Genomic DNA, 25,961 nt, shown 5'->3' on the forward strand with positions numbered 1-25,961 from the left:
ATATCAGAGAAAGAAAGAGAGAGCGAGAGAGGGAAAGAACAGATACTTATAATAGATATGGATATAATAAATATTAAAATATAGAAATGTTGATTTTAGAAACTTTGTCGTACATAACGCAGGTAATTACAACATGCGCGGATAAGAACCTGTTTCTAAACTTGAAGGAATGTTTATTGCTCCTAGAAACTGTTGTAAAAGGTTTATCTGATTATCTGGAGACCAAACGAATGATCTTTCCGCGTTTCTTTTTCCTGAGCGACGATGAACTTCTGGAGATAATTGTTCAATCCAAGAACGTCGAAGCGATACAACCGCATTTAAAAAAGTGCTTCGAGAACATAAGAGAATTGAGATTTGAGAATCCAAATCTTAGGATAACGAGAATGTATTCTGCCGAGTACGAGGAGGTCGTGCTACGGCCGACGATCTATCCTGAGGGAAATGTGGAGAATTGGTTGGGACAAGTCGAAGATGCGATGCGCAATACTCTGCGAGAGATCATTGGCGAGGCTCTCGAAATAATAGAAACGATACCGCGCAAGGAATGGGTGTGCATGTGGCCAGGCCAGATAGTTCTTTGCGGAGGTCAAATACATTGGACTGCCCACGTGGAGGAAAGTATCACGAACGATACTCTGCTCGACTATTATAATTTGATGCTGTTGCAGGTGCGTATTTTATGTACTAATATTACATTATTATCTAATTAGATAAAGAGGGCTTGAGATATCTGTTTGCGGCTAACCACGTAATATTTTCATTTATATGGCATAAATATCTGATTATATTTCGTTTCTACTTTAGAATCTCGTAAACATTAAAACCCATTAGCATTAAAGTAGTTCAAAGTCGAGAGCGTAAAAGAGTTTTTCCTTTTTCTTCCTTTTTCCTTGTTTTTTCTTCCTCGCTTGTTCTTTTATATGGTAAAGTTTATTAAGTAAATGCATCTCTCGACTTACACGACCTTTCTGATGTAGTGACATTCTCTTATGCGATAAAATGTTTAACAATTATTTAAAGGGTCAACTCGCTTCTTTGAAATTTTACGCTGCATATCATATTAATGTGCATAATTTTAATGAGCATTAAATCGTAAAATTCTCTTGAAAAATGAAGAGGTACTGCGCGCGTATATATGTTCGTTTATACTTTATTGTATACATCAAAGAAAGTTTTACATTATTGCTTCTTCTAAGAAGTAAAAAATAAATTGCAAACAATCAGTACACGCTTGAGTAATATTTTATAGCTCGAAGAATTGCGAAAATTAATATGCGGTTCGCAAACTGCGGTACAGAGATTGATGCTGGAGGCTGTAATCACAATTGAAGTTCACGCCAAAGATGTTTTATATAAATTGATCCAAGAGAAAGTAACCAATGTCAATGATTTTGAATGGATTTCTCAATTACGATATTATTGGGTTGATAACAAGGATTTGAAAATTCGTGCGATAAACGCTGAATTTCCATACGAGTAAGTCTACCATGTATTCGATAAATTGTTGCCAAAATTATTTTAAAAAAGATACAAACTGTTAATAAATTTTGTTCGTAACTGTATTTAATGAAAAAAAGTTAAATATGTAATTAAAGAATTCAATGGAATATAAGTTTTACATTCATTTTGGAAAAGAAATAATTTAAGTTTATTAAATTTATTAACCTTTTTACTGTGTGAATTTTATAGTTTTATAACAGTATGCAATGCACTGAATTATTACACTAAAGTAGCTAATAAAATAATAAAGTTTTTAAGCATATTAAAACTTATACGCTTGTCCGAAATTGTTTACCTCTTTTATATTAGGCAGTTAAAACTTGTTCTACAGTTTAACAGCTACTCGTTGATTCTATGAAGCTGATGACACTCTAATTGCACTCCTAAATTCAATTTTAGGATCACTTTGAAGCTTATTTCGGGTATAAAAGGAGTACTACAGCAAGCCCTCTTAGAAGCTTTCTAGAAAATAATGTCGTGTTACTAGATAAGAAATTCCGCCTTGAAGCTATTACTTACATTAAATATTAGCTGTACAAAATATGTATTGAGCATTTTTTGTTTTTAAATTGTTTTGCTTTGCAGATTTTATTATATAAAAAAACAAGGGTATTGCTCAAGCTAAAATCTTCCTCGACAGGAATATCGCAAACAAATTCAATCGTATAGTCCCCTTTTACACCTATTTATCGCTTTAAAGTCATGCAAGAACTTGTATATTTACAATATAATCGCTTAAATTATTGATTTCTAATGTGCAAGATGAACCAATACATCTTGCACATTTTCGAATTCTACTTAAGTTGCGAATTTAATCTTTTTTTCTTATAACATATTTTGATTTTCCAAGATCAACAAGTTTTATCAATATTTATCAAATATATTTATAAAATATATTTTTAAATAAATGATTAATTAACTAAAGACCCTTGATATTAACATTAACAAGTAACAAGGAAAAATGAGCTTTGAGAGTCAAACGCGGTTAGTTGTGCGTGAGTTAATGCTATGTAACATTTAATTAATAATTTAATACAAATTATAAATTATACATTTCGGCTCAGATGACTCAAAGTAGAGCCGAAACGTACAATTTATAATTTGTATTAAATTATTAATTAAATGTTACATAGTATTACTTACTCATGACTAACCGCGTTTGATTTTCAAAGCCTATTTTTCCTTGTTACTTATTAATTTAAATATATTTTTACTGTTTAAAATATATTTAATTGAAAGACGCAAGAACGTAATTAATGTATTTTAGCAGCTGCCTGTAACCCTTTCACAGAAGTCTTCCTTTATACCTTTGCTGTAGCTATGTAGCTCTTACAAAGATATATTATTTATAATTCTATTTATAATTTATTTCCTAATCAATTAATATTTCCATGTCACTTACAGTTACTTATTGACTTTAAGTTGTAATTTTGTTTTCAATAAAAATGAATCTCTGATAAAACCCCACATTGTTGAAGTTATTATATTTTCTATATCTTTTGTAGATATGAATATTTAGGTAATAATGGAAGATTAGTAATTACACCATTGACTGAACGTTGCTACCTCACTCTTATCACTGCATTGCATCTGAAACTCGGCGGTGCGCCATCTGGTCCGACAGGCACCGGGAAAACGGAAACCACTAAAGATCTCGCGAAAGCATTCGCGGTTCAGTGCGTGGTTTTTAATTGTTCCGATCAACTGAATTTTCGATCTATGGGCAAGTTTTTCAAAGGACTCGCCAGGTAAGCTATGAGCAATTTCATATCAATTAGCTATAACGCAACTTACATTAAGATCTTAAATCAATTAATTTCGTAGTAATCTCTTAATTAAATTCAACACTTTGCGATATTGCACAGCACCGGTGCGTGGACGTGTTTCGACGAACTTAATCGAATCAATATTGAGGTTTTATCCGTCGTAGCACAGCAAATCATGACCATTCAAAGAGCACAACAATTACGAGCAAACAAGTAAGTAAACCGAAATGAAAGCTTGATGATTTTGAATAATTTAGGAATTGATAGTAGAATGTGGCTTTAACAATGGCTTCTTTTAGAAGAACATTAAACTCTCATGTAATTTTACAGACATTTACCAAAAGCAGTTTAAATATTATTTAATTACAGAACCGTTTGATACGAAAATAAGACAAATAATTTATTAACTTAAAAATTTTTCTTAAAAAATAAATTCTTAAATACAATATTAAATATTAATTTTGAGAGGTTTATAACTGTGTCACGTTTATTCCAGCCATAATTTCTCTAATTAATTTTACGTGTAAAATTCGCGTGAACTTGTAGATTTCTTTTTGAAGAAGTCGAACTTACGTTAAAGCAGTCCTGCGCTGTATTCATCACTATGAATCCTGGTTATGCTGGTCGAACGGAATTACCTGACAACTTGAAAGCACTTTTTCGGCCAGTGGCTATGATGGTGCCAAATTATGCTCTTATTGCTGAAATATCTTTGTTCTCGTATGGCTTTGTGGATGCCGGGAACCTTGCCAGAAAAATTACGACAATTTTTAAGCTGAGCTCGGAGCAACTAAACACACAAGTATTCTTATTTTTTCCTTTTTTTCTTTTTTTCTTTTTTTTTCGGGAAAGAATAATAGAAAAAAAATATTTTTTTTTATAAAAAAAAATTATTTATGTACCTATTATTTAAAATTCTAGAATTTCTATATACTTTCCAATAATACGAATACTATACTATATCTATTTCATAGAACTGTGCTGAACATACATACAAAACATTTGTTAAAACATTTATATTTATAGATGATGTAGTTAGTTTGTCGCAAAAAATATCTCCACATTTAATATTATTAAGAAATATAACAGCTATGTACTAATTATGCTCTATAATTAATTAACTTCGCGATTTTAATTAATTGTGCCTAAAATATAATATGACAGGATCATTACGACTTTGGTATGCGTGCAGTAAAGACTGTTGTTGCGGCTGCTGGCAATTTGAAAAGAGAGCAAAAAGATCTTGCAGAGGATCAAATTTGCCTGCGTGTCTTGAAAAGTGTAAATGTTCCCAAATTGTTGAAGGACGATTTGAAATTGTTCAATGGTAAGTTAATTTTTATTTTCAGAATTTTAAATAATACACAAATAATTTTTTAATAAATTTTTTTTTTTTTTTTCAAATTAAATAGTTCTCTTTTTCTCATGTACACGCGCATGTGTATATACATACATACATACATGCATACATACATACATATATACATACACATATACATACATACATATTACAATTTATTAATGTTGCCATTTGATTAAATTGCTAAATAAACAAACTTCTTTCTTGTGATCAATATCTTCCTTTATAGACATTCTAAAAATAAACTTATTTGCTCATATTATCCTTTTTTCCTAGGCATTATATCAGATCTCTTCCCAGGACTCATTGAAAAACCAGTGGATTATGGGATCCTAGAAGCAAGCATTCATAGATCTATTAAGCAAATGGGTTTAGAAGACGTTGATGGTGAGTTTTTTACTTATAATCTGCATTTATCGTGCGTTTGCGTAAAAGAACTAAATTTTTGTTGCGCTTGTTTAGCTTGCGCTTAAAAAAATGTGACAAATTGCTTGTTAAGCTACAACAGCCGTTCTCTCTTTTGCGGTAAAGGGATTATTTGTCTTCTTTTTATACATTTGCTAAAAAAGTTTAATTAAAATACCGACATATTTCAATAAGCGCATGATAATAATATTTATTCTTGTTCTTTTATTCATATATATATTTTTAATTATATGCAAAATAAAAACATTTTAATATATATAATTTTATTATATGTAAAGTTATGTAAAATGTATTAAATATTTATACAGAAAATATTTTCTGATATGTATGTGACAGTTATATTATGTAGCGATTATATTGTAATTATGGGCACGCATATACACACACACATACACACACACACACACACATACACACACACACACACACACATACACACACACAATTAAATGAACATAATAAGTACAGAAACTAATTAGAGATTCACATGAGCCAAAAATTTAACTACAACAAAAATATAATATATATCTCTCTCTTTCTTTCTCTGTCTCTCGTTGCGAAATAATATAAATTAAAACAACATTTGCCAATTATAACATTACGTAATTAATATTGAAAATCTTATACAAAACGTTTTTAATTATTTTTGTTCTCTATTTATGTCACTCGCAAATAGATATTAATTTTATTAGTGTATAATATAAACAATATAAAAAAATAAAATATGTTATGTTTATATCATATTAATTTTGTAATATAAATAACTTAGTCTTACTTTGCATCATACACATTAAATAAATAAAATTATTTATCAAATTTTTATAAAATTATCTATAAATTATATTTATTCTTCATGGCTAATAAATTGTATATTTATCGAATAGCAATAGTTATATATGTATAGGGTAAACTCGGGTAAGATATGGCTATAGAGGAAAGATCACCAATCCATGTTTATTCGGTACTAGATGATGAGTTAGATTGATAGAACATGAATTGGCCATCTTTCCTCTATGGATCTTCTTATCCGAGTTTACCCTATATATAGGTATAACTGAATCATAAATTTTATATTAATGTATAAATATTTTTAATATTGTATTAAATTATTCTTTAAACTGTTAACTTAAAAATGTGCATATAGAGGAAAAAGAAAGAGTAATAAATTTTTATTACAATTAAAGTAAGAATATACTTTTAATGATTTCTTGTGACACACACACACACACACACACATACACACACACAATATTAAACATTCGATACATCTTCTTATCGCGCAAGAGAGAGCGTGTTTGTGCTAATATCTATACTTTGTGAAATTATGGAAATCATGAAAATAAACGCAATCGGCGAAACGTGTCTTTGCACTAAAGCATCCAATTTGAAAGCGCATGCTAAATGTGATGACGCGGATTGGATCGATACCGGTATTCAGCATGCAGCTTTCGCAACTCGTCCGACCATGCCTCGTAGAATCTATTGAGTTGTAACTCTAATTACAGACTTCGTGAGAAAGGTAGTGCAGCTGTACGAAATTACTTTGATGCGTAAAGGATTGATGCTTGTGGGTCCAACCGCGTCGGGAAAGACTACGGTGAGTGATGAGCAATTTATGCGATAGATGTTTTTTTGCTTTTACATGTATCAAGATGAAAAGCTTTCTTCCAATTTCTTAACTGAACTTGTTAATATTCAGATCGACTCATACGATACGCCTATACGTTCTAAGAATAATTTATTTCAAGTTATAATATATCAGACGAGCAATCTATAAATCCAATCAGGTTGAATAATTCACTATTTTAAAAAATCTTTCTGGAAATTTATGAGTGGCTTGTAGTTTTTTGGATTGTTTAAAAAAGCAGGATTTCTTCACTGTAGTTTGAGTACCTACATACAATTTATTTTAATATTACAAATCTGAAAATTTTAATCTAAATCTTTAAATTTAATCTAAAATTTAAACTCTTTAGATTATTCAAAATGGAAAAAAGATAGAAAGGTATTCGAATAATAGATAACTAAATTTCTATAAAACCTTAAGATAACGGGACAATAATTCTAAAGCTCAAGTTTACCGTTTTGGCGTTTTCAAATATAATTTTAATTTTGCATTACATTTTACATAATAACAATAAGAGTAACATAATAAATTTGTAATAATAAATTAATAATAAGAAAAGAAAGATATTTATTAATGCACAGTACATTTAAAAAGAAATATTATATTATTTTTATATATGTATATGAGATATTTGCACGTAATTATATTTTAACTGAGAAATAAATAATTTTTTTTACAAAACATTACGACAGAATTAAAAAGATTCATGTAATGCTCTTTTGGAACATTTTAATTAATATAAAATTTTTAACTAATTCTTCCTCGCATGTAATAAAATTAATGAGCTATAAATTCTCATAAATTATATTACAAGTAATATAATTCTCTACAACGCCAAGTTTGCATTGGATACTTCAAATTATACTGTTTATTCATTATTCCAAAATTAAAAATTTTTTTAGAATTTTAATTAAAAATTTCGCGAATTTGATTTTCTTTGTTTTATATAATAAACGAGAACAATTTTTAGATTATCTATATATATTATATAAATTATGTTAAATGTAGAAACGCGCGATAGTCCTTATTGCTATTTAATATCTTCTAATCATAAAGAATTTGATTACATTATGCAGACATTATGCATTTATAACGCAAAATTCCAAATAATGTTATTAGTGGTAACCGTTGCAATGTACGGCATGCCGCAGTACCTCTTGTAGGTAGATTAATATGTTTGCCAATATCACATATTCCTTGCATATACGTATTACCTCAGAATATACAATATACTTAAAATATAAGCTCGATTTGAAAAAAGCTCTACATACATTCTTTTACTGAATAAAGAAATAAAATACTTATTATAAAAAGATAAACTATATTTCCTTAAAGAGGATAGAAAAGAAATTACCTATATACACGAACAACTTATCTTCGAAAAGAAAATGCGATGAGATTAATTTTGAATATCTAAAGTAGGAAGTACGAATAATAATTACTATTACCTTCAAGTCTTTTCGAAAAACAACATTAATTTATTTACATAACATATAAATAAATAACATATCATTAAAAGAATAATATACACATAAATATATAATATATTGTATAAAATATTTATTATATATATATATATATATATATATATGTATGTGTGTATATATATATATATATATATATATACATAAATGCTAAATAGTTGATCCAACACTCACTTAAATTTGCCATATTTGTTTAGATTAACATAAAGAAACCATGTGTAAGTAAAGTTTAGAATCACAAAGCTAATTCAAAAAGATTTCAATAGATAAGTATATCGATTATAAATCCAAGGTATAAATACTTAAAGATGGTATACTTAAACATTTACTATACAGGAATAATTATTATTTACAGCGCTTCAACTTTTTAATAAATTTAAGTAAACAAAACAGTATACTTAAACGGATAATATAATTATTTTCACTGACATAATCGCATATGATAATAAAATGCATAGCAATTAATGAGATTCCACTTATCAACTTTAGTCGGTACTCTTTAAAATTACATACACACGCAATACACATACAAATACATACATATATACATGTATGTTTAATACGTATTTTTTTCTTCAAAACTTATATAGTATGCTATATACAGGAATGCAGAACACGTTTACCATATATCGTGTGTATACATATATATGTATTGTACTTAATGGATTTTTCACTCTATATTATCTTAAATTCTATTCTTATTTTTAAAATGCATACGCTCTATAAGTAACAAATATAGAGCAGGAGCACGGTCGATATATTTTTATAAAAACGATACAGAAATTTATAGAATATTTGTTTATATTTACACGTTACATATCCCGTTATAAATTATTCGATATATAATCATTTAATGATATACAGAATATTAATATACATTAAACTGTGGCATCTGTTGGTCTGTGGTTTGATATTTAGTGACTTTTAAAGTCATTTTCTTGACGGCGATGATGTAATGCTACAATTGATTTATCCACTTTGACTTTTAGAATGTCTTTCAATAGATTTTTGCAGTCTAACGCAATATACGTTATAAACGTAAATAATTATCAAATTATAAAAAATGTTTTCAAATATCACAAGAGATAATAAAATTGATTAGCAGTTTTGTGATATATAAATTATACTATATAAAAATGCATAAAATTATTATAAATTATTTATAAAAAATGCATAAAATATTTGATGTGTAAAACAGATTTTTAACGGAGTTGAACAATCGAATTAATTAATTTGTATATAGTATTTCATAACTACATGTTTGTGACTTTAGTTTATAAATAATGTGAAAGAAATCTGCATATTATCCATACCATTCTGTTACATTTTTCAAGAAACGACACGTGTACGGCTTTATGTGCGTAAAAAGAACGCATAAAGTATTTGCCAGACACGTGTATCGGCGCAACCATTGAAAAGTATTATAATAGCAAGTTTCCATGACAAGGCTTTCACTCGACTGAATAGCAAAATAAAATTGAATAAAAAATGTATTATTAAGAAAATGAAATTTCGTATATGTATTAATTTAAATAAGCGATTATAATACTTTTTATCAGTATCCGTCTATTCAAGAATCATTAAACATGCATCTTTGTTTGATATGCTCCCTTTGCTTTTCTATAAATGTGTGTGTGTGTGTGTGTGTGTGTGTGTGTGTGTGAAGAAAAACTGAGAAATAAAAAGTATTAAAATATTTTAATATTTCTCTTCACACACATGATAAAAAGTAACAAAACTACCTTATATAAACGATTGTCATATAAATTTTGTAGGAAGTTTATAAAAATACTTAAAAACGGATTATTATTAACAGCCGTATATTGATAACAAGTACAGATTATTTGATATAAACAAATAGATTTTATTATACGTGAAGCAAATAGTTTTATATTTTACATGTAATAAATATATGTTACGTGCAAAGCAGATTTCTGGCTTAATAGTACTCTGTTCGTTAGTATTGCATTAGGCACAAATCCGTAAAAGAAAACTCACGGAAAACTGGTTTATCCAGCATTTTAAGTGGAATTGCATGGTCCCAAAAGAATATCCTCTTCTATACGTTACGGGTGAAATACCGAAAATTTTTTTCCCAGTGATTTCCCCAGACGAGCTTCTAGTCAATCGATCTCTGTCCTAATTGCGCAAAAAAATAAAATCTATGTGAAAGAGACGTGACAACTCGATTTCTTTTACGTCTGAGTTACATACCAATACACATGCGCAACTTATGTTCGATGGTTTTTCTCTTGGCAAAAAGTATCAGTGTTTCTGGCAGCGTTTTTGATAATTTTTTTTTTGTTTCTCTTTAATTATCTAATTATTCTTATAGTAAATTAATTTAATGTGTTTTTCATCGTATAGATTTTTTTTATAAAACATTCGAAAAAATACCAAAATCCTCCCCAGCTTATTAGAGTACTACTTTTTAAAGTAGCACTTTCGGAAAGCATTAATTTTCAAACTTTTAATTTATAATTTGTCTAAAATAAATGTTGGCTTTCTGTTAATGTCTGTATTAAAGAATATTAAATATTACTTTGTCGTCACTGAAATTTTAGTTTGTCATTTTAAATGAGACTAAATAGAAAACTTCCAAAATGTAATCATCTACTCTTTTATTTACTTCGATTACCACTTAGAAATTTCCAGTAGACAGATATAATTATATAGGATTGTATTAAAAAATAACAAAATCAATTTAATTCAGTGAAGAAATGTACTAATACTTGATAATTCTGACATTTATTCACTACCTGTATTGCAAAAATAAATTATCCTATATTATTTTTTTTACTTCTTAAAAAGATAAAAAATTTAAATGATGAATTCTACGATCATCCTTAAATTAGGTCCCATAATTTGAAAATAATTGCCATATTCCTTGATTACCAGTGATAATTCTCTTATTATAATAATATAATATATTAATAATTCATATATTCACGTAGAACTGGTTCCATGAATATATGAATATTTCATTCTCTCTTTCTCTCTCTCTCTCTCTCTATATATATATATATATATATATATATGGAACATATATGTATATAGGGTAAGTCAGGGTAAGATGCTAGTAGGTTGAAGATGCCACTTTGTTAATATTTCGTTCATTATCCGGTAGATGGTAATGTTTTCTAATCGTTGATGTGAGATTGTTTATATAATACATGCAAGCTTATTTATACACAAATACTGACGTATAATTTTTGTATTTTTATATTAGATTTTAAGTTTTTAAATATCGTGAATGTTACAATATATTCGATAAATGAATGTCTAAAACAAAAATTTTTCTGAAATTGTGTTTACTAATTGTTAAATAAACAGTTCAGTGTTAAAAAGAAATCTATGTTTTTGTAAATGTATTACACATTATTTATTGAGTGCTACATGTCTGTCACAGTACTTGCATCTTCCTCCATTACAGGCATCTTACCCAGGCATAGGGTTTTGCAGGGATAAACATATAATAAAATTACAACACTTTTCACACATGATATCTTTTAGGGTGGCTATTTTCAGCATTGCTATATGAAAGCTTAAGTATCATTTTGAAAAAATTCCGAAACGTTTGGACTATTAACTTGTTCATATTTCTATAATATTTCTTAACTGTGGCATCTTTCCTCGACTTACCCTATATATACATATATATACATGTATCTCTTTTTTCTTTCAAGTAGACAGTATATGACGTGAAAACAGAACATCGATCGTTTCTGATGCGATAATCAGAGACTGCAAACGCTTTACAATGAAATTATCAAGAATGAGACTCAAATTCATCTGTTTTTTTTTTACATATCGCAGTGTGTTTATTAATTCTAAAAAAAATTTGTTAAATCTAATAAAATTAAAAACTTGATATTATATTTATAAATATTTCAAAGCAATTTTGCTATCTTTTTATATCTCTGAACATTTATAAAAATAAATGGAAATAAATTTTGGCAAACGTTATCTCACCGAATCTGTTATTCACATACAGAAACTGTAAATTTACATTACTAGACAATAGACATCACAGACGCGCGCTACGCGCGCGCTATTCGTCTTTAATATTTCACTGTTATTATTACACTATTAACCGTGCTATTAACCACACAACTGTCAAAATATGCCATGACATGAAGTAAGCGCAGAGAGAGAACCAATCGGCATCGCGGAAAAACGACAACAATACTTCGATAGATCATACAACTACATGCAAGATTCGTGAATCCTCTACGTCAGTCCAGTATTATATCGTTGCAAGTTTTACAACAACGTTTTCTTATTTTCTGACATATCTTTTGTCAAATCTGCCGTCTAGTCATCGACGTCGAACTTAAAGTCACAGATGCGTAAAACACGTCTGGCGAAATGGTGTGCCCTTTCGAGGCGATTCAGGCAAACAGGATCATCTGGAATTTATCCTTGGATTTACGCCCACAAAAGCCTCGACGATTTGGGTTAAAACCTCGGTTGAAACCGGACACCGATAGAGGAGAATCACCGGCCAAGGAGCGCTGATGTTTCACGGGCTTACCGATTCCCTAATGGTCACCATTAACCAACGATTTAATTTGATCTCTGTCGGATCTTTAACAAGGACGAGATGCAAGCTATATATATGTACCTTTGTGGACTGCAGTGATATCGAGTCATACTCTTTAGGATCCTGCGCAGTATCTGCTCCAAACATCGACGGAACGTGATTCCGCACATTGCGTACAGGAGGAAATTGATGCTGAAGTTTGTATAATAGAGCAGCATGAAGAACTGCTGAAGACACCAGAGTGTCTCCGGTGTATTCTTCTTTGCCAAGGCGAAGAAGAACACACATAGACGAATCACGTAGCTGAAACAGAGCGAGAACTCGACTTGTATAATGCAATTTCCGTGCAAATTCGATTTCACCAAGAAATATTAACTATTTCATTTCCACTGTAAACTGCAATTTACATCTACTTCACAATTTATCTCCTTTGAAAAAAAAATCGTAGACTTTTACTGCTTATTATGAAAGAATAACATATATATGTATATATTGTGACAAGATTCACTTTTCCTTCATTTATCATAACTTGAGAAAACATTTTTAATTTTATAAAAAGGCATAAATATTTACACGTAGAACATCATCTCTAAAACTTTATTTTCTCACATTATTACTTTGATAGTAAATATTAAATAATAAATGACACAATGAAATTCTACTATACATTATATAAATTTGTTTAAATAAATTAAACTAAAAGCTCAAATGTATATATTCCTATCATTAAACATATAAACTATATTACTCGAGTTTAAATTATTCGAGTAATGCAACAGTCTATATATAATGTTTCCATGATATATTGAAAATATTTTCGCGCGGCGCGGAGGACAATTAAACCTTCTACAACATGTATTAAAGAAACAATGTGTAAATTGTGTAATCTAATCCGATTACATAAATTTAATTATTTGTATGTACTTATAAGCTATAAAGGAAGATTCAATTTAGCAAATATCACAAGCACATGAAATTTACAGTTAGAAGTCCGAAACACAAAGTGGAAAAACAAATAGAAAAAGCGTAAAGAATGGAAATATATATAATATAACGGAGATGCTCACCTTGGTAGATTAAGTAATATAAAGACTGTGCTAATAAGCACGAGCATTTTAGTGATGCTCTCCTGATTAAATCTGGTTGATCCGAGATTCCGACAAGATGACCTAACGTCTGCGAAGTGAAAAACAGATTCTATGTAGCTTTTGCATCTACTCAGAGGCATAAAAATAAGAAGCTTATTTTATAGCTTGATGAAAATGTGTCTTTTTAATTTTAAACAGAAAACTTAAAAGCTTTGTGAGATACAACTCTCTATTTTTTATTATTGTAACATTTGAAACTTTTATTAGTCATGCAGTTTATGATTTTAAGGATGTATTACCTATACCTTCCCAGCCAAAAGTACAGTAATCTGAGAAATCCAATTATATCGGTTGTATGCATACTTTAACGGCTTACTATTATTTAATATCATAACAAGGACATCAATGTTACTTATTTAAGTGATTTTAACCAGTTTTTATGATTATTAACAGCGTATTTGTAAATATTCTTAAGGATGTATGTCCGTTCAGTCAAAATAAAGGGATCAAGCTGAAATTTACAGAGATTGTGCACTTATATGTCCTAAAAACCTGTGTTAAATTTCAGATCGATTGTCTGACTCGTTTAAAAGATATTAATTTTTTAATCAAAATTAAATTAATTATCAAAATTAAAAAATTAATATCTTTTAAACGAGTCAGACAATCGATCTGAAATTTAACACAGGTTTTTAGGACATATAAGTGCACAATCTCTGTAAATTTCAGCTTGATCCCTTTATTTTGACTGAACGGACATACATCCTTAAGAATATTTACAAATACGCTGTTAATAATCATAAAAACTGGTTAAAATCACTTAAATAAGTAACATTAATGTCCTTGTTATGATATTAAATAGTAGTAAGCCGTTAAAGTATGCATACAACCGATATAATTGGATTTCTCAGATTACTGTACTTTTGGCTGGGAAGGTATAGGTAATACATCCTTAATAATGCCAGACCGCAGTTATAAATATCGTGCAAAAGATAATGTTTACGCCAGGAGAAAACCGCTTTGTGAAAGAATCCGTTTTGAATTCCGTAAAGAAAATATTGACAACGATTATAATTTCTTATCGCGAGAGCGCGCGATTCTTATCTTATACGATATACTATGTGAGAGATTTCTAAGAGGCTCGAATCTCATGTCGCAATAGACTTAACTTACGTATACACGGAGCTTCTATTTCGGTTATCTGACAGACGTTCCGCGGTGTCGACGGCGGAGCAGATGTAGGTTGATGCCGGGAATGGTTCTTGGACGAGTGAAACGATGATTGCTGGGAGGGTGGTCTTCGCGTTCCATTCGTGCCCACGAGCGAAACCAGGTTTATATTTCCGCCGCCGCCGTTATTGCTGCTATTGGCACTCTGAAATTTTTGTAAAGTACTGTCTTCACTTCATTGATATCTATAAAACCTGTCAACCATCGCTTTATTCGCTACGCAGCTGATTCGTTCACGCATGAACGTTGGCCACGAGGATATTACTTTGGAATTGTTTTTGTGTTTGAGACAAGATTTGTCCCTTAATTTTCAGAAACAGCGACATGCGATAATAAACTCGAAGCGTAACAAAATAGCACATCTATTAAATATTTAATTTTATTTATTGCATTATTAACACAAATATTTTTGTATATATCTATATTTCGTATATGTATAACCCTTACTCGTATGTTGCAAATTTGTTATAGCGTAAAAATATAATTTCATAATAAGAGAAAACAAGACCGCTATGATACACAATCGAATAAGATACAAGCCGTTTTCGGTCTAAGCTTAGATCTTAGGCAGCTCAATATTAATTTTCCGTATATATGTATTATTATAATACATATACATATATATATTCCAACTTTTTACTGCGCGCCAATTACAGTCGGACTTGAAACACAGCTATCGTTGGCACATTAAAAAACCTTCCCTCCCCGGAATTAAATTGACGCGATTCTAAAAACTGTAAAGAATTTATTGCGAAAAATATTACCTCAGCCAGGATTCCGTGAAGGGTGTCGTAGATTTGTCTCGTTTTCTCTTATTATTTATTTCACGTCGCCTGAGATAAACGTTTCAAACTATTATTAACCGGTTATTGCGATAAATATTACCACATGCCTCAGTGGTCGAATTGGTACGACACCCTTCACGGAATGAGGGAAGTTCCAGGTTCGAATCCTGGCTGAGGTAATATTTTTCGCAATAAATTCTTTACAGTTTTTAGATAATTAAATTGCGTCGATTTAATTCCGGGGAGGGAAGGGTTTTTAATGTTCCAATGATAGCTGTATTTCAAGTCCGACTGTGATCGGCGCGCAGTAAAAAATTGGAGAATATATATATGTATATGTGTATTATAATAAATAATACATATATACGGAAAATTAATATTGAGCTGCCTAAGATCTAAGCTTAAACCGAAAACGGCTTGTATCTTATTCGATTGAATATAATTTCAATTTAATGCAAATAAAATATAATTTAGTCAAAAAATATAAATTTTATATGGAATTTGCATTGTAGATTTTTCAACTTATAGAGGCTTATAAAGAGTTATGTGAGATGTTTACAGAAAATTCTAATAACGTATGCAAATTCTAATAAATGTACTCACGCATATATTCATATACACATAGTTATCAGTTGTCACAAACATTTGAATATGAATGATAATGTCTTTTCATTCTTTTCAATACATCAGCTTCTTTAGATATGCCAGTCATGATATAATTATATAATACATTGTGATAAATATACGCCTAATATTTGTTAATATATTTTGCTCATGAGCAATGTTAATATTATTTATATTACATGTTTAAATATAATATTACCTGTTTTACCTGTTCCTAAAAGTAATAAAGTACTTCCAATTAATGTTTGACGTAAAAAGAATGTGAATGTTTTGTTAACAGCAATCTTTTCATAAAAGAACACATATGTATTAATAATTCTGTAAAAGATTGAAGATTGTGCAAAATTAGGATAAAAAAAACTTTTTATATTTTTTTACATAAATAGCGTTAAAAGAAAAATTTTAATATTATATCAGCTTTTTAATAAAACACCATATAATCTCTGACTCTAGTTTATTTTGTCCAAAAATGTTACAGAAGTTTAGGATTTTATACTTATTTAAAACGAATAATTAAATTAAATTTTTTGCACTACATTACACATACAAATTCACATTTTGTTTTACATTAAATACCTAACAAACAATATTTATATGGAGTACAATTTTATGTAAACATATACTATGCTTTGAATTATACACAGACGCAAGCTCCATAAGATGTGAGATAGTGACTGAAATAAACATGAACGAGCAATGCACAAAGTGCAGCGTAATGCATTCACCGACACATAGTGACTAAACTATATGCATGTAGAATTTTTGCATAAAACGCACCTAGTGCGCCTTTTAAAACGTGCTTCATAAACATGCATTCTCTTGTAAGTTACACAGTAAAGAAGAGAGACTTTTTTTCACGTTTATCCAATTAATTTATAATAAACCGCTGATGATTTTTACTTCAACTCAATATATAACTCATCAAAACATATATTATGATAAAATTATTTTACTTTGGCTCATAAAATACAAAATCTTCATAGAATATCAACAAATTAATAAACGGCGATACGAGTCAGGCGCGGTACGTGGTGTGCAAGTAAAGAAATTAATAGTTACAGAAGTAATGAATTACAATGTATTCCAACTTAATAAACTGCGCGCCGATTATTTGTCGGACTTGAAACACAGCTATCGTTGGAACATTAATACCCTTCCCTCCCCGGAATTAAATCAACGCGATTTAATTATTTTCAAAAAACTGTAAAGAATTTATTGCGAATATTTCATAGAATATTTATTAGAATATTTCATAGAATATTTCATAGAATATTTATTAAAAAAAAAAACGAATGTAATATATGGTGCGACTATGTATTCCGCAATTAATCCGTAAACTTGATTTTTATAATAGTTTGGTTTAAGTTGGTTTAAGTTGATTTTAATTTAAATTAAAATAACATGATCAATTTCGACAACTTTATTTATGTATTTTTAAATATTTCATTATATACTTAATAAATAGACAATAATAATAAATAATATTATTTACAAGAAAATATATATTTGACACAATTGATATATAAGATATATAAGAAGAATAGGCCATTGATTCAGTTAATATAAGTGAAAAGATCCAACAATTTATTGATATCCCGCATTCGTACAAAGTGTTAACTGGATTATTTAGAGGAATCCTTGGGGTGCCAATCATAGTAGTACACATACAAGTGTGTCTATCCATTTTTCAAATCATCATTTTCATCATTATCACATTCAGTTGATAGAATGCTGTGTCCTTAATTGCGAACTTCTATTCACCTTCAATCTTCATCAATTTTCTTGTCAGAATAACTATTGAATAATTCTCAAAAGCTTCGATAACATGGAAATTATTCTCATTCATAGCTTGAAATTCTATATCAGCAAATACAAAAGTTAAAATTTTATTACATCATATCGATGTATCAAACGTTCGTTGTGGAAAACTACCATGTCAATTTTATTAAAATTTTGGCCATATATTCCAATTATATAATATCCTATAGCACTCGAAACTCACTCCGATTTGTAATCAAAAGAGTTCTATAAATATTTATATCATGAATCTTTTTATCTCTATTAATTTTTTTCAATTAATAAATACATAATTATGTAAATATATTTAAAGATATCTATAAGATATATAGATATCTAAGATATATACTTTAATTCGAATTTTTCTCAAAGATTACGCGATTGATTAATCAAAAATTATTCCACACTTTTTTCTATTTTTATACAAAAAATTATCTGCTATTTCATTCTATTATGGTTTATTGTTGACGCCTTACACGTCGTAAATAAAAAATCCATACATCATCGATTAACCTTCAATTCACTTAATTCTCGCAACTCACTTACTCAAGAGAACAAGTTTTAACACGCCAATAAAAGTGAATTCATGAAAGACGTAGTAAGTCAATAATAGTATCATCGTCCTCAAATTTTTACTTAGAAGAATTTTTGTACTCAACGTCCTTATTTTTAATTCAAATCTGATTTATTAAAGCGTGTTTTTTTAGAGTGATCGATCTTTTTTCTGTATATTAAAAAAGCGATAAAGAAAAGCCTGACAAAACAGTTTCCATGAACAGATGAGCTCTGAAATAATAAATAGGAAATATTTATAATTATGCTTTGTAATTCGTATATTAAAGAATAAATAATAAATCTATAAAAGTTGATAAAAATTGTAGACTTGTATAACTAGAAAAGAAGACTGGATGTTTATATTATATGTCACATTGTTAAAAGAATTACTGTATTTTGGCTTTATTTCTAGATATACTACTTTTAAAATTTTGTGACATTATCATCATAAGAATACGTGTGGTCAAAACTAAGAAGTAAATTTATAATTTGTGATAAAAATAACAATTATTAATGTTATTTATACTTGCTAGATTACTGCTTTTTCATTTATCAGTTACGATAAATTGAAAAAGATACAAAACATAATATTATAAAGAATATTGTGCTTTTATTATTTATATATTGAATCAAGTAAAAATAGGCAATAACAATTATAAATTATTAGTAGAACATATCGTATTCTCTCTATTGTCTTATTCGAAGTTTGTTGGACAATGATATTGATAAAATAGAAAGCCAATTGACCTCTAACCCAGCTTATTTGAAAAAACGACGAGCTTCGTATATTGATAAGAATATGTTTGCGAAGAAGTGCACCATCATTTCAAGAAGATAGTCAAAGTCAAGTGACTTTATGACATTCATATTTGCGCACTCACTCAATGTTATATAATTTCATCGTGGCATACCCGCAGTAGCCAGTCATAAAATCGCACGCGTGGTGCGTGCGTCTTACATCGCCAGATCTATCGAGTTAACCGTTTCCGATTAGACAGAAGTTCTAATCTATTTCTAACAAAGCTAGTACGATAATGTAATTTGTGCTTCTTTTTCTGGTGCCATTAACATTAACGACCAAGTGTGGAAAGCGTTTCAATCCGAAACTGCCAGACAATTAGGACTTAATCAGGAAAGTTTTCTTCTCGTATAACTAATTTGGAGATTCGCGATGGAGCCATCTACTTTGCTTCTGACTATTCTGGCAGCGAGTGTTTGCTTATATTATTTTGTTCTAAGCAAGTTAACTTACTTCGAGCGACGGAAGGTCCCGCATGTGCGACCGATTCCATTGTTCGGCAACATGGCACCTTTCTTTTTTCAACGTAAATCCCATATGGAGCATATACAAAAGCTATACAATCTTTTCTCGAACGCAAAATACTTCGGCATCTACGATTTTATGACTCCGATCTACGTCATCCGTGATCCAGATCTGATTGCCACGATTGCCATCAAGCAGTTCGACAACTTCTGTGATCATAACAACTTCGTGAACGAAACTCTTGATCCGATAGCCGCTAGAAATCTGTTTGGCCTGAAAGGGGATCACTGGCGCGAGATGCGAAAGCTTCTTAGCCCTAGTTTCACGTCCAGCAAGATGAAGATGATGTTCGGACTTATGACTCAGTGCGTCGAGAACTTCGCCGATTTTGTGGCAACGGAATCCGGGAAAACCGGCAAGACATATGATATGAAAGAATTACTGGGCAGATTCGCCAACGATACAGTGGCCACGTGTGCCTTCGGCATCAGCGTGGATTCTTTTAAGCATCCGAACAACGAGTTCTTCTTGCTTGCCAAGAAAGCAATGATTTTTGACAACTGGATGTCCATCAAGTTCTTCATGCATAGAAACTTCACGCTACTTGCAAAACTTCTCAGGCTCAGAATGTTTGGCCCAAAGATAGAGAATTTTTTCAAAAATATCCTTTCCACCACTGTTAAGACCAGGGACGAGCAGGGAATTTTTCGTCCGGACATGATTCAGTTGATGATGGAGACCAGGAACAAAGATAGCGGACCTGAGTTCGACATTAACGAAATGACCGCCCAGGCATTCGTTTTCTTTCTCGGCGGATTCGATAGTACCTCAACAACCATGAGTTTTATAGCTCATGAAGTCGCTGTCAATCCCGATGTTCAGAGCAAATTAAGGGAAGAAATTGATGATGTTGTCAGACAGACCAACGGTAAACCTACCTACGAGGCCATCAATCGAATGAAGTACTTAGACGCCGTGGTAAACGAGACTCTCAGAATATATCCGATAGCATCTTTCATCGACAGAAAATGTGTCAAAGAGACCGAATTGCCACCAGCGACTTCAGACGGCGAACCGGTCATAATAAAGCCTGGAGAAAACATATGGTTCCCAGCTTTCTCTCTGCATCGCGATCCAAAATACTATCCGCAGCCAAACAAATTCGATCCAGAAAGATTCCTTAACGATCAGGTGGACAATTCGGTCTATATGCCATTTGGTGTTGGACCCAGAATCTGCATAGGTAATAGATTCGCCCTAATGGAAGCAAAAATTCTGATGTTCTATCTGCTTTGGCGTTGCGATATCGAACCCGATGTTAAAACCAGAAATCCTATGGTATTTACAAAGAAATCATTTATCATGATGCCAGATGTTGACTTTTGGTTGAAATTGCGAGCGAGACAATCGAAAACTCCTGTTACACAATTATCGAACGGACACGGAATTGAGGGACAGTGATGAAGCATATTTACAATTCATCAAGCATGGAATTATATACTTATATAAAGTTGCTCTTTCAAATTGTAGCGAGAATCCACTTTTCCTCAATTATATGTATATATAAAATAATTTAAAATTTTCAGAAAATTATTTTTTTTAAATACGTGTCGTGACTTTTCTTTAAAAAAGTAAGGTAAAAATTTCTCTATATTTAGTATGTTCTTATCCAACACAGCAATTGTAATATTATTAATATAGATATACAATATCTTTCATGGTCTTTGTTTATACATAAATCAAGTAACTTGGTGATAATACAAAAAATATTATGAATAGCTTATTATTCAACTTATTACATAACTTCACAAATGGTTATGTATAAAGTATTTGAAAAGAGTGGCAATATTTTTAATTAAATCTAATTTTTGTGATAAATATAAAATGATAGCTTTATAGGAAAAAAAATGTAAATTTTTCTTTAAAATGTTTTAAAGAAAAATCATAATTTTCAATTACAATTTGAGATGAGATTTTAAATCTTTATATCGGTAAAATTGTACGATATTGCTTCGACGATCTATAAAAGAAATAAAGTCAAAGAAACAAATAAAAATTATATAGATATAGAAAAAGAAAATTACTCTTCTTTTAATGTTTTTATATTTTTTAATATTGCATATGTATTATGTTTCTAGTTATAAGTTTAATGAAGTAACAAATTCAATCTTTTTTTCTAATACAAAATCTTGTAAATCATGTTTTTATTCTTTTCAATATAATAAATGTAATAATGTAATTGTATGTGTATGTGTTAGTGTGTGTGTGTGTGTGTGTGTGTGTGTGTGTGTGTGTGTGTGCACGCGCGCGCGTTCGTGAGGAAAAATTAAGATCAAAATTGATTATAATATTATACGCGTACAAAAGAATTGATATATACACGAGATCATTAAATTCATATATTCTAGGACAGTAGAATGTTTACTTATCATTATCATTAACACAGCAATAAAATTGTTAATTGATCTATAAGGTTTGTTTTTGTCTGGCCAGACCGAATAAATTTTTTGCAAATAACTAAACTCTTGTTAAAATACAAATAGAAAAATTATAGTTTTTTATTTAAAGAAAGTGACCATTTCTTGACTTGATCGTTTTTTTATACCTTGCAATTGAATATAAAAATCAATTCTGTACATGCAATACAATATAATATTAATCGACTCAATATGTTTATAAATCAAATACATTAGTTAACGAAGTACAAGCTATGAAATATTATTAATATGTTATTAGAAAAATCTTCAATACTTTTTTTTATTTAACTCTGTTTTAATTTTATTATGTTTGAATAATCTTATAATATTAGAAATAAATATTTCCTTATTCTGTTCAAAAATATTCAACAATGATGTTGTTGAAGTGAGATACATGTATCTTTAGTTAGTCTTTAACCCAACTCAATTCGTAAATAATAAACTTCATGTGTCAATAATAATAATCTTAAAACAGTAAGATAGCACAACTTATTAAAAGACTATCAAACTCTGATGCAATTTTACGACTTTCACATCTGCGCACTTGAAGTAGAATTAATCGATACAAAGTAGAGAAGCAGTTTTATCTTGCACATTTTTAGATAAGATATCAGAACGATAAGCTATCGTTTATTGATCGTGTAAACGATCTAAGCTTTTAGATAAAAGAATAGAGAACTAATAAAATTATTGGTATTAATAAATTTATTAGATTTATCATAGTAGAATTAATAATCTTGTATATCTTTGTGTTGTGTAACTGATAAAAATCATTCGCGATCTCCAATCTAACTAAAATTAGAATCTGATTAGAATTTTCATGATGTTAAATATAAGACATTCTTCATAAAAAGTTTTTTGATTGAAATGACAAGCGGGGAAATCTAAGAATATTATTACGCGAGAATGCTTATTAAATGAACATAAAGCTGTGAAAATGTAAATAAACTATGCTCATAATTTATAAGGTTCACTTTAAATATAAATCATATGTAAAGTTGATCTTGTAAATTACTTTTTTCGTCACATTTAATAGCCTCTATTTAAATATTTGAGATAGAAAAGAATAAGAAAGAGAGAGAGAGAGAGAGAGAGAGAGAGAGAGAGAGAGAGAGAGAGAGAGAGAGAGAGAGAGAGAATGTGTGTCAAAAATAAAAAGCATGGAAAAAAGTAATTGATAAAAATTTTACATTTATTTTATTCATTATAAGTATTTTCATAAAGAGTAAGTATACTGTAGCGTTAATCGTTTTGATATTAGATGCAATAATTTTCATATCAAATTTTTATTTATTTATATTCAGGTGACATTTTGAAAGCCATCTAATATGATTATTAAATTAATTATTATAATCAGTTTTTTTCTTCAAGAAACATTTTGTAATAGGTCGTCTTAAATCATGTATATTATACGGAATTTATTATTAATTTTGTTATTTGTATAAATGATTATACGCAGCATCTATCGAGTATCACTATATTTATAAAGAAAATTATTCTCTCTCAGTACCTTTTTAATTATTATAATATCTCATCTTTCATTAATAAATAATATCATGTAGAGATACATCGCTTTTCATACAAATGCTTTGTACGGAAATTTCGAGCAGTCAGTAAAGCACAGTGGTAATAAATTCTCTTCTGATGCATTTTATACCCATGCAAAATGCATAGTCTAAGAGAGGACATGTTTGATGTACAACGTCCATTTATTTCCACAAATAGGAATGTATTTCATGTCTTTTATGAATATCGTTATACGATAAATTATCATATCAATATTCAATAAACTATCATACCTTTTATCTGTGCATTCAATAACAGCGGATTTAACTAGCCTCGTGAATTTAAATACTTCAATTTATAATATTAAAATTAAAATTTATAATATTAAAATTTAAATTTAACAACAAATTGAAATGTTAAATATAAATATAAATAATTTATATAATATATTAAATTAAATTTTAAATGTTACGTGGAAGATATACATATAAAAGAGTTATATAAAGTTATAATATGTATTTCTTTATTTTTGTATATATGCCAACGCTTGGATTAATCATGTCTATATCCAACACTTGGATTAATCATCCAATAGTATGCATTTAATAATTATGCAAATATTAAATCTATCATAAACAAAAAATATATAATAGTAAAGAAATTGGTTCTTTCATTTAATCAAAATTTAATACAGGCTTTTTCACAACAAAACTTTAATTTTTGCATCTCTTAATATTTTAGTATTAAATATTTCGACACAATCATGTTTTGAAGTAAGATTCTTCTGAAATAAAATTTATACTTTGCGATAGTTTTGATCTTATCGATACCATTATAAGAGTTCGGAAAGTTTAATTGACTTTTTAAATCTTGTGATCTTATTATCACTATGCAAACAATTCGCCTAGTTCGTATCATAGGATACAAGTATGCGATCGGTTACGCTAGGTATATGACGCAAAAGTGTTTTAAAGTTATTTATTTGCATAAAGTTTGAATTTTCTAAAATTTTTTAATTAACAATTTTATATAAATAATTTATTAAACATATGTTCATTTTAATTCGTAAAGGCAAAGTAAATTGTACAAATTTATAAGAAAATATATTTTTTTTCTGAGACGATTTAAGATATTAGTTTTTCACAATCAAACATATTGTATTAAAAATTAAAAATTTACAAAAACTAAATATTGATCTTTTATCAAGCATTTGTTACAAAAAATTAGCTATTTATTTAGTTGCAGAATTTTTATCTGGAAAAAATCTTATGCAATAATATTAAAATAATTTTATATAAATATAAAATGGTTATATATGCAAATTATGTGTCATATGATCTATGCCGTTAATAATTATACACTGAACAGAAACGCGTAATATTCTCACAGTTGTATCACTATTGGTGTAGAATTAAATTATCGACACTTGGAATAATCATGTTGTGGTTGACGCAAATCGAACACATTCAAATCACAATACTCGAAACCGTTTCATGTCACAAAGAACACAATAGTGGACAATGTAACTTTACTTTTGAATTAAATGTTATTCCGTAAATAAATATTCAATTATAAGAAAAATTTTATAAGATATATAAAATATAATAAAATATAATTCTTTCATTTTATAAAATAACATTATGGAAGTAAATGTTATATCTTGTAATATCATGTTAATTATGTTAAAGTTATACCACTGTAATTATTATAAATCTGAGATAATTACCATAAATAAGAGATAATTTTTATTTATTAGAAAAATTTATCAGAATATTGTATATATTGTACATACAGATTTTTTGTCGTACGATTAGTATATTTTTGTATTTAGTATTTTTTGTTAAGAAAAAGATTAAACTTCCTTTTTAAATAATTCCAATTTTTTTAAAATAATTCCTATGTATCGTATACATTAATACATATAAT

The 25,961-nt window shown here is 28.9% G+C and overlaps 4 protein-coding genes across 14 annotated transcripts in view; 3 read left to right on the plus strand and 1 right to left on the minus strand.

Annotated features, from left to right (window-relative positions):
• Positions 1-70: 70 nt before the first annotated feature.
• LOC139770429 (dynein axonemal heavy chain 1-like) lies at positions 71-1,574 on the plus strand. Its single transcript, XM_071702366.1, has 2 exons — positions 71-671; positions 1,253-1,574. Exons 1-2 carry the CDS (start codon positions 87-89, stop codon positions 1,481-1,483), a joined length of 816 nt encoding a protein of 271 aa, XP_071558467.1. The 5' UTR covers positions 71-86; the 3' UTR covers positions 1,484-1,574.
• A 1,406-nt stretch (positions 1,575-2,980) lies between these two features.
• LOC139770430 (dynein axonemal heavy chain 1-like) lies at positions 2,981-6,797 on the plus strand. 2 transcript variants are annotated; one of them, XM_071702368.1, is made up of 6 exons: positions 2,981-3,251; positions 3,328-3,482; positions 3,816-4,071; positions 4,434-4,596; positions 4,906-5,016; positions 6,561-6,797. In XM_071702368.1, the coding sequence occupies exons 2-6, from the start codon at positions 3,445-3,447 to the stop codon at positions 6,677-6,679; spliced, it is 687 nt and encodes a 228-aa protein (XP_071558469.1). In that variant the 5' UTR covers positions 2,981-3,251; positions 3,328-3,444; the 3' UTR covers positions 6,680-6,797. The 2 variants fall into 2 exon arrangements, with proteins under 2 accessions (XP_071558469.1, XP_071558468.1); XM_071702367.1 differs by having other exon boundaries at positions 2,981-3,482.
• A 1,676-nt stretch (positions 6,798-8,473) lies between these two features.
• LOC139770426 (uncharacterized) overlaps positions 8,474-25,961 on the minus strand; it is a 28,215-nt gene continuing 10,727 nt past the window's right edge. For 9 of the 10 annotated variants that reach the window (XM_071702363.1, XM_071702362.1, XM_071702358.1 and 6 more), the window contains 4 exons: positions 14,971-15,172; positions 13,777-13,885; positions 12,791-13,012; positions 8,474-12,707 (listed from right to left, as the gene is read on the minus strand). In XM_071702363.1, the coding sequence (XP_071558464.1) occupies positions 12,689-12,707; positions 12,791-13,012; positions 13,777-13,885; positions 14,971-15,172 (552 nt within the window). In that variant the 3' untranslated portion in view covers positions 8,474-12,688. The remainder of the gene's footprint in view (positions 12,708-12,790; positions 13,013-13,776; positions 13,886-14,970; positions 15,173-25,961) is intronic. The other variant, XM_071702364.1, reaches the window with a different exon arrangement.
• LOC139770425 (cytochrome P450 9e2-like) lies at positions 19,694-24,334 on the plus strand. Its single transcript, XM_071702353.1, has one exon. It carries the CDS (start codon positions 19,960-19,962, stop codon positions 21,511-21,513), a length of 1,554 nt encoding a protein of 517 aa, XP_071558454.1. The 5' UTR covers positions 19,694-19,959; the 3' UTR covers positions 21,514-24,334.

Source organism: Temnothorax nylanderi, unplaced genomic scaffold (assembly GCF_030848795.1).
Source record: "Temnothorax nylanderi isolate EJ_2023f unplaced genomic scaffold, tnyl_v1.0 TNYL_tig0029_pilon, whole genome shotgun sequence".
Classification (NCBI taxonomy): Eukaryota; Metazoa; Arthropoda; class Insecta; order Hymenoptera; family Formicidae; genus Temnothorax; species Temnothorax nylanderi.

Coding starts and splice junctions, on each gene's coding strand:
- LOC139770429 (XM_071702366.1), top strand. CDS start 87: ATGTTGATTTTAGAAACTTTGTCGTACATAACGCAGGTAATTACAACA. Junction 672..1,252: donor ATAATTTGATGCTGTTGCAG/GTGCGTATTTTA, acceptor AATATTTTATAG/CTCGAAGAATTGCGAAAATT.
- LOC139770430 (XM_071702367.1), top strand. CDS start 3,445: ATGACCATTCAAAGAGCACAACAATTACGAGCAAACAA. Junction 3,483..3,815: donor CAACAATTACGAGCAAACAA/GTAAGTAAACCG, acceptor GTGAACTTGTAG/ATTTCTTTTTGAAGAAGTCG. Junction 5,017..6,560: donor GGGTTTAGAAGACGTTGATG/GTGAGTTTTTTA, acceptor CTCTAATTACAG/ACTTCGTGAGAAAGGTAGTG.
- LOC139770425 (XM_071702353.1), top strand. CDS start 19,960: ATGGAGCCATCTACTTTGCTTCTGACTATTCTGGCAGCGAGTGTTTGC.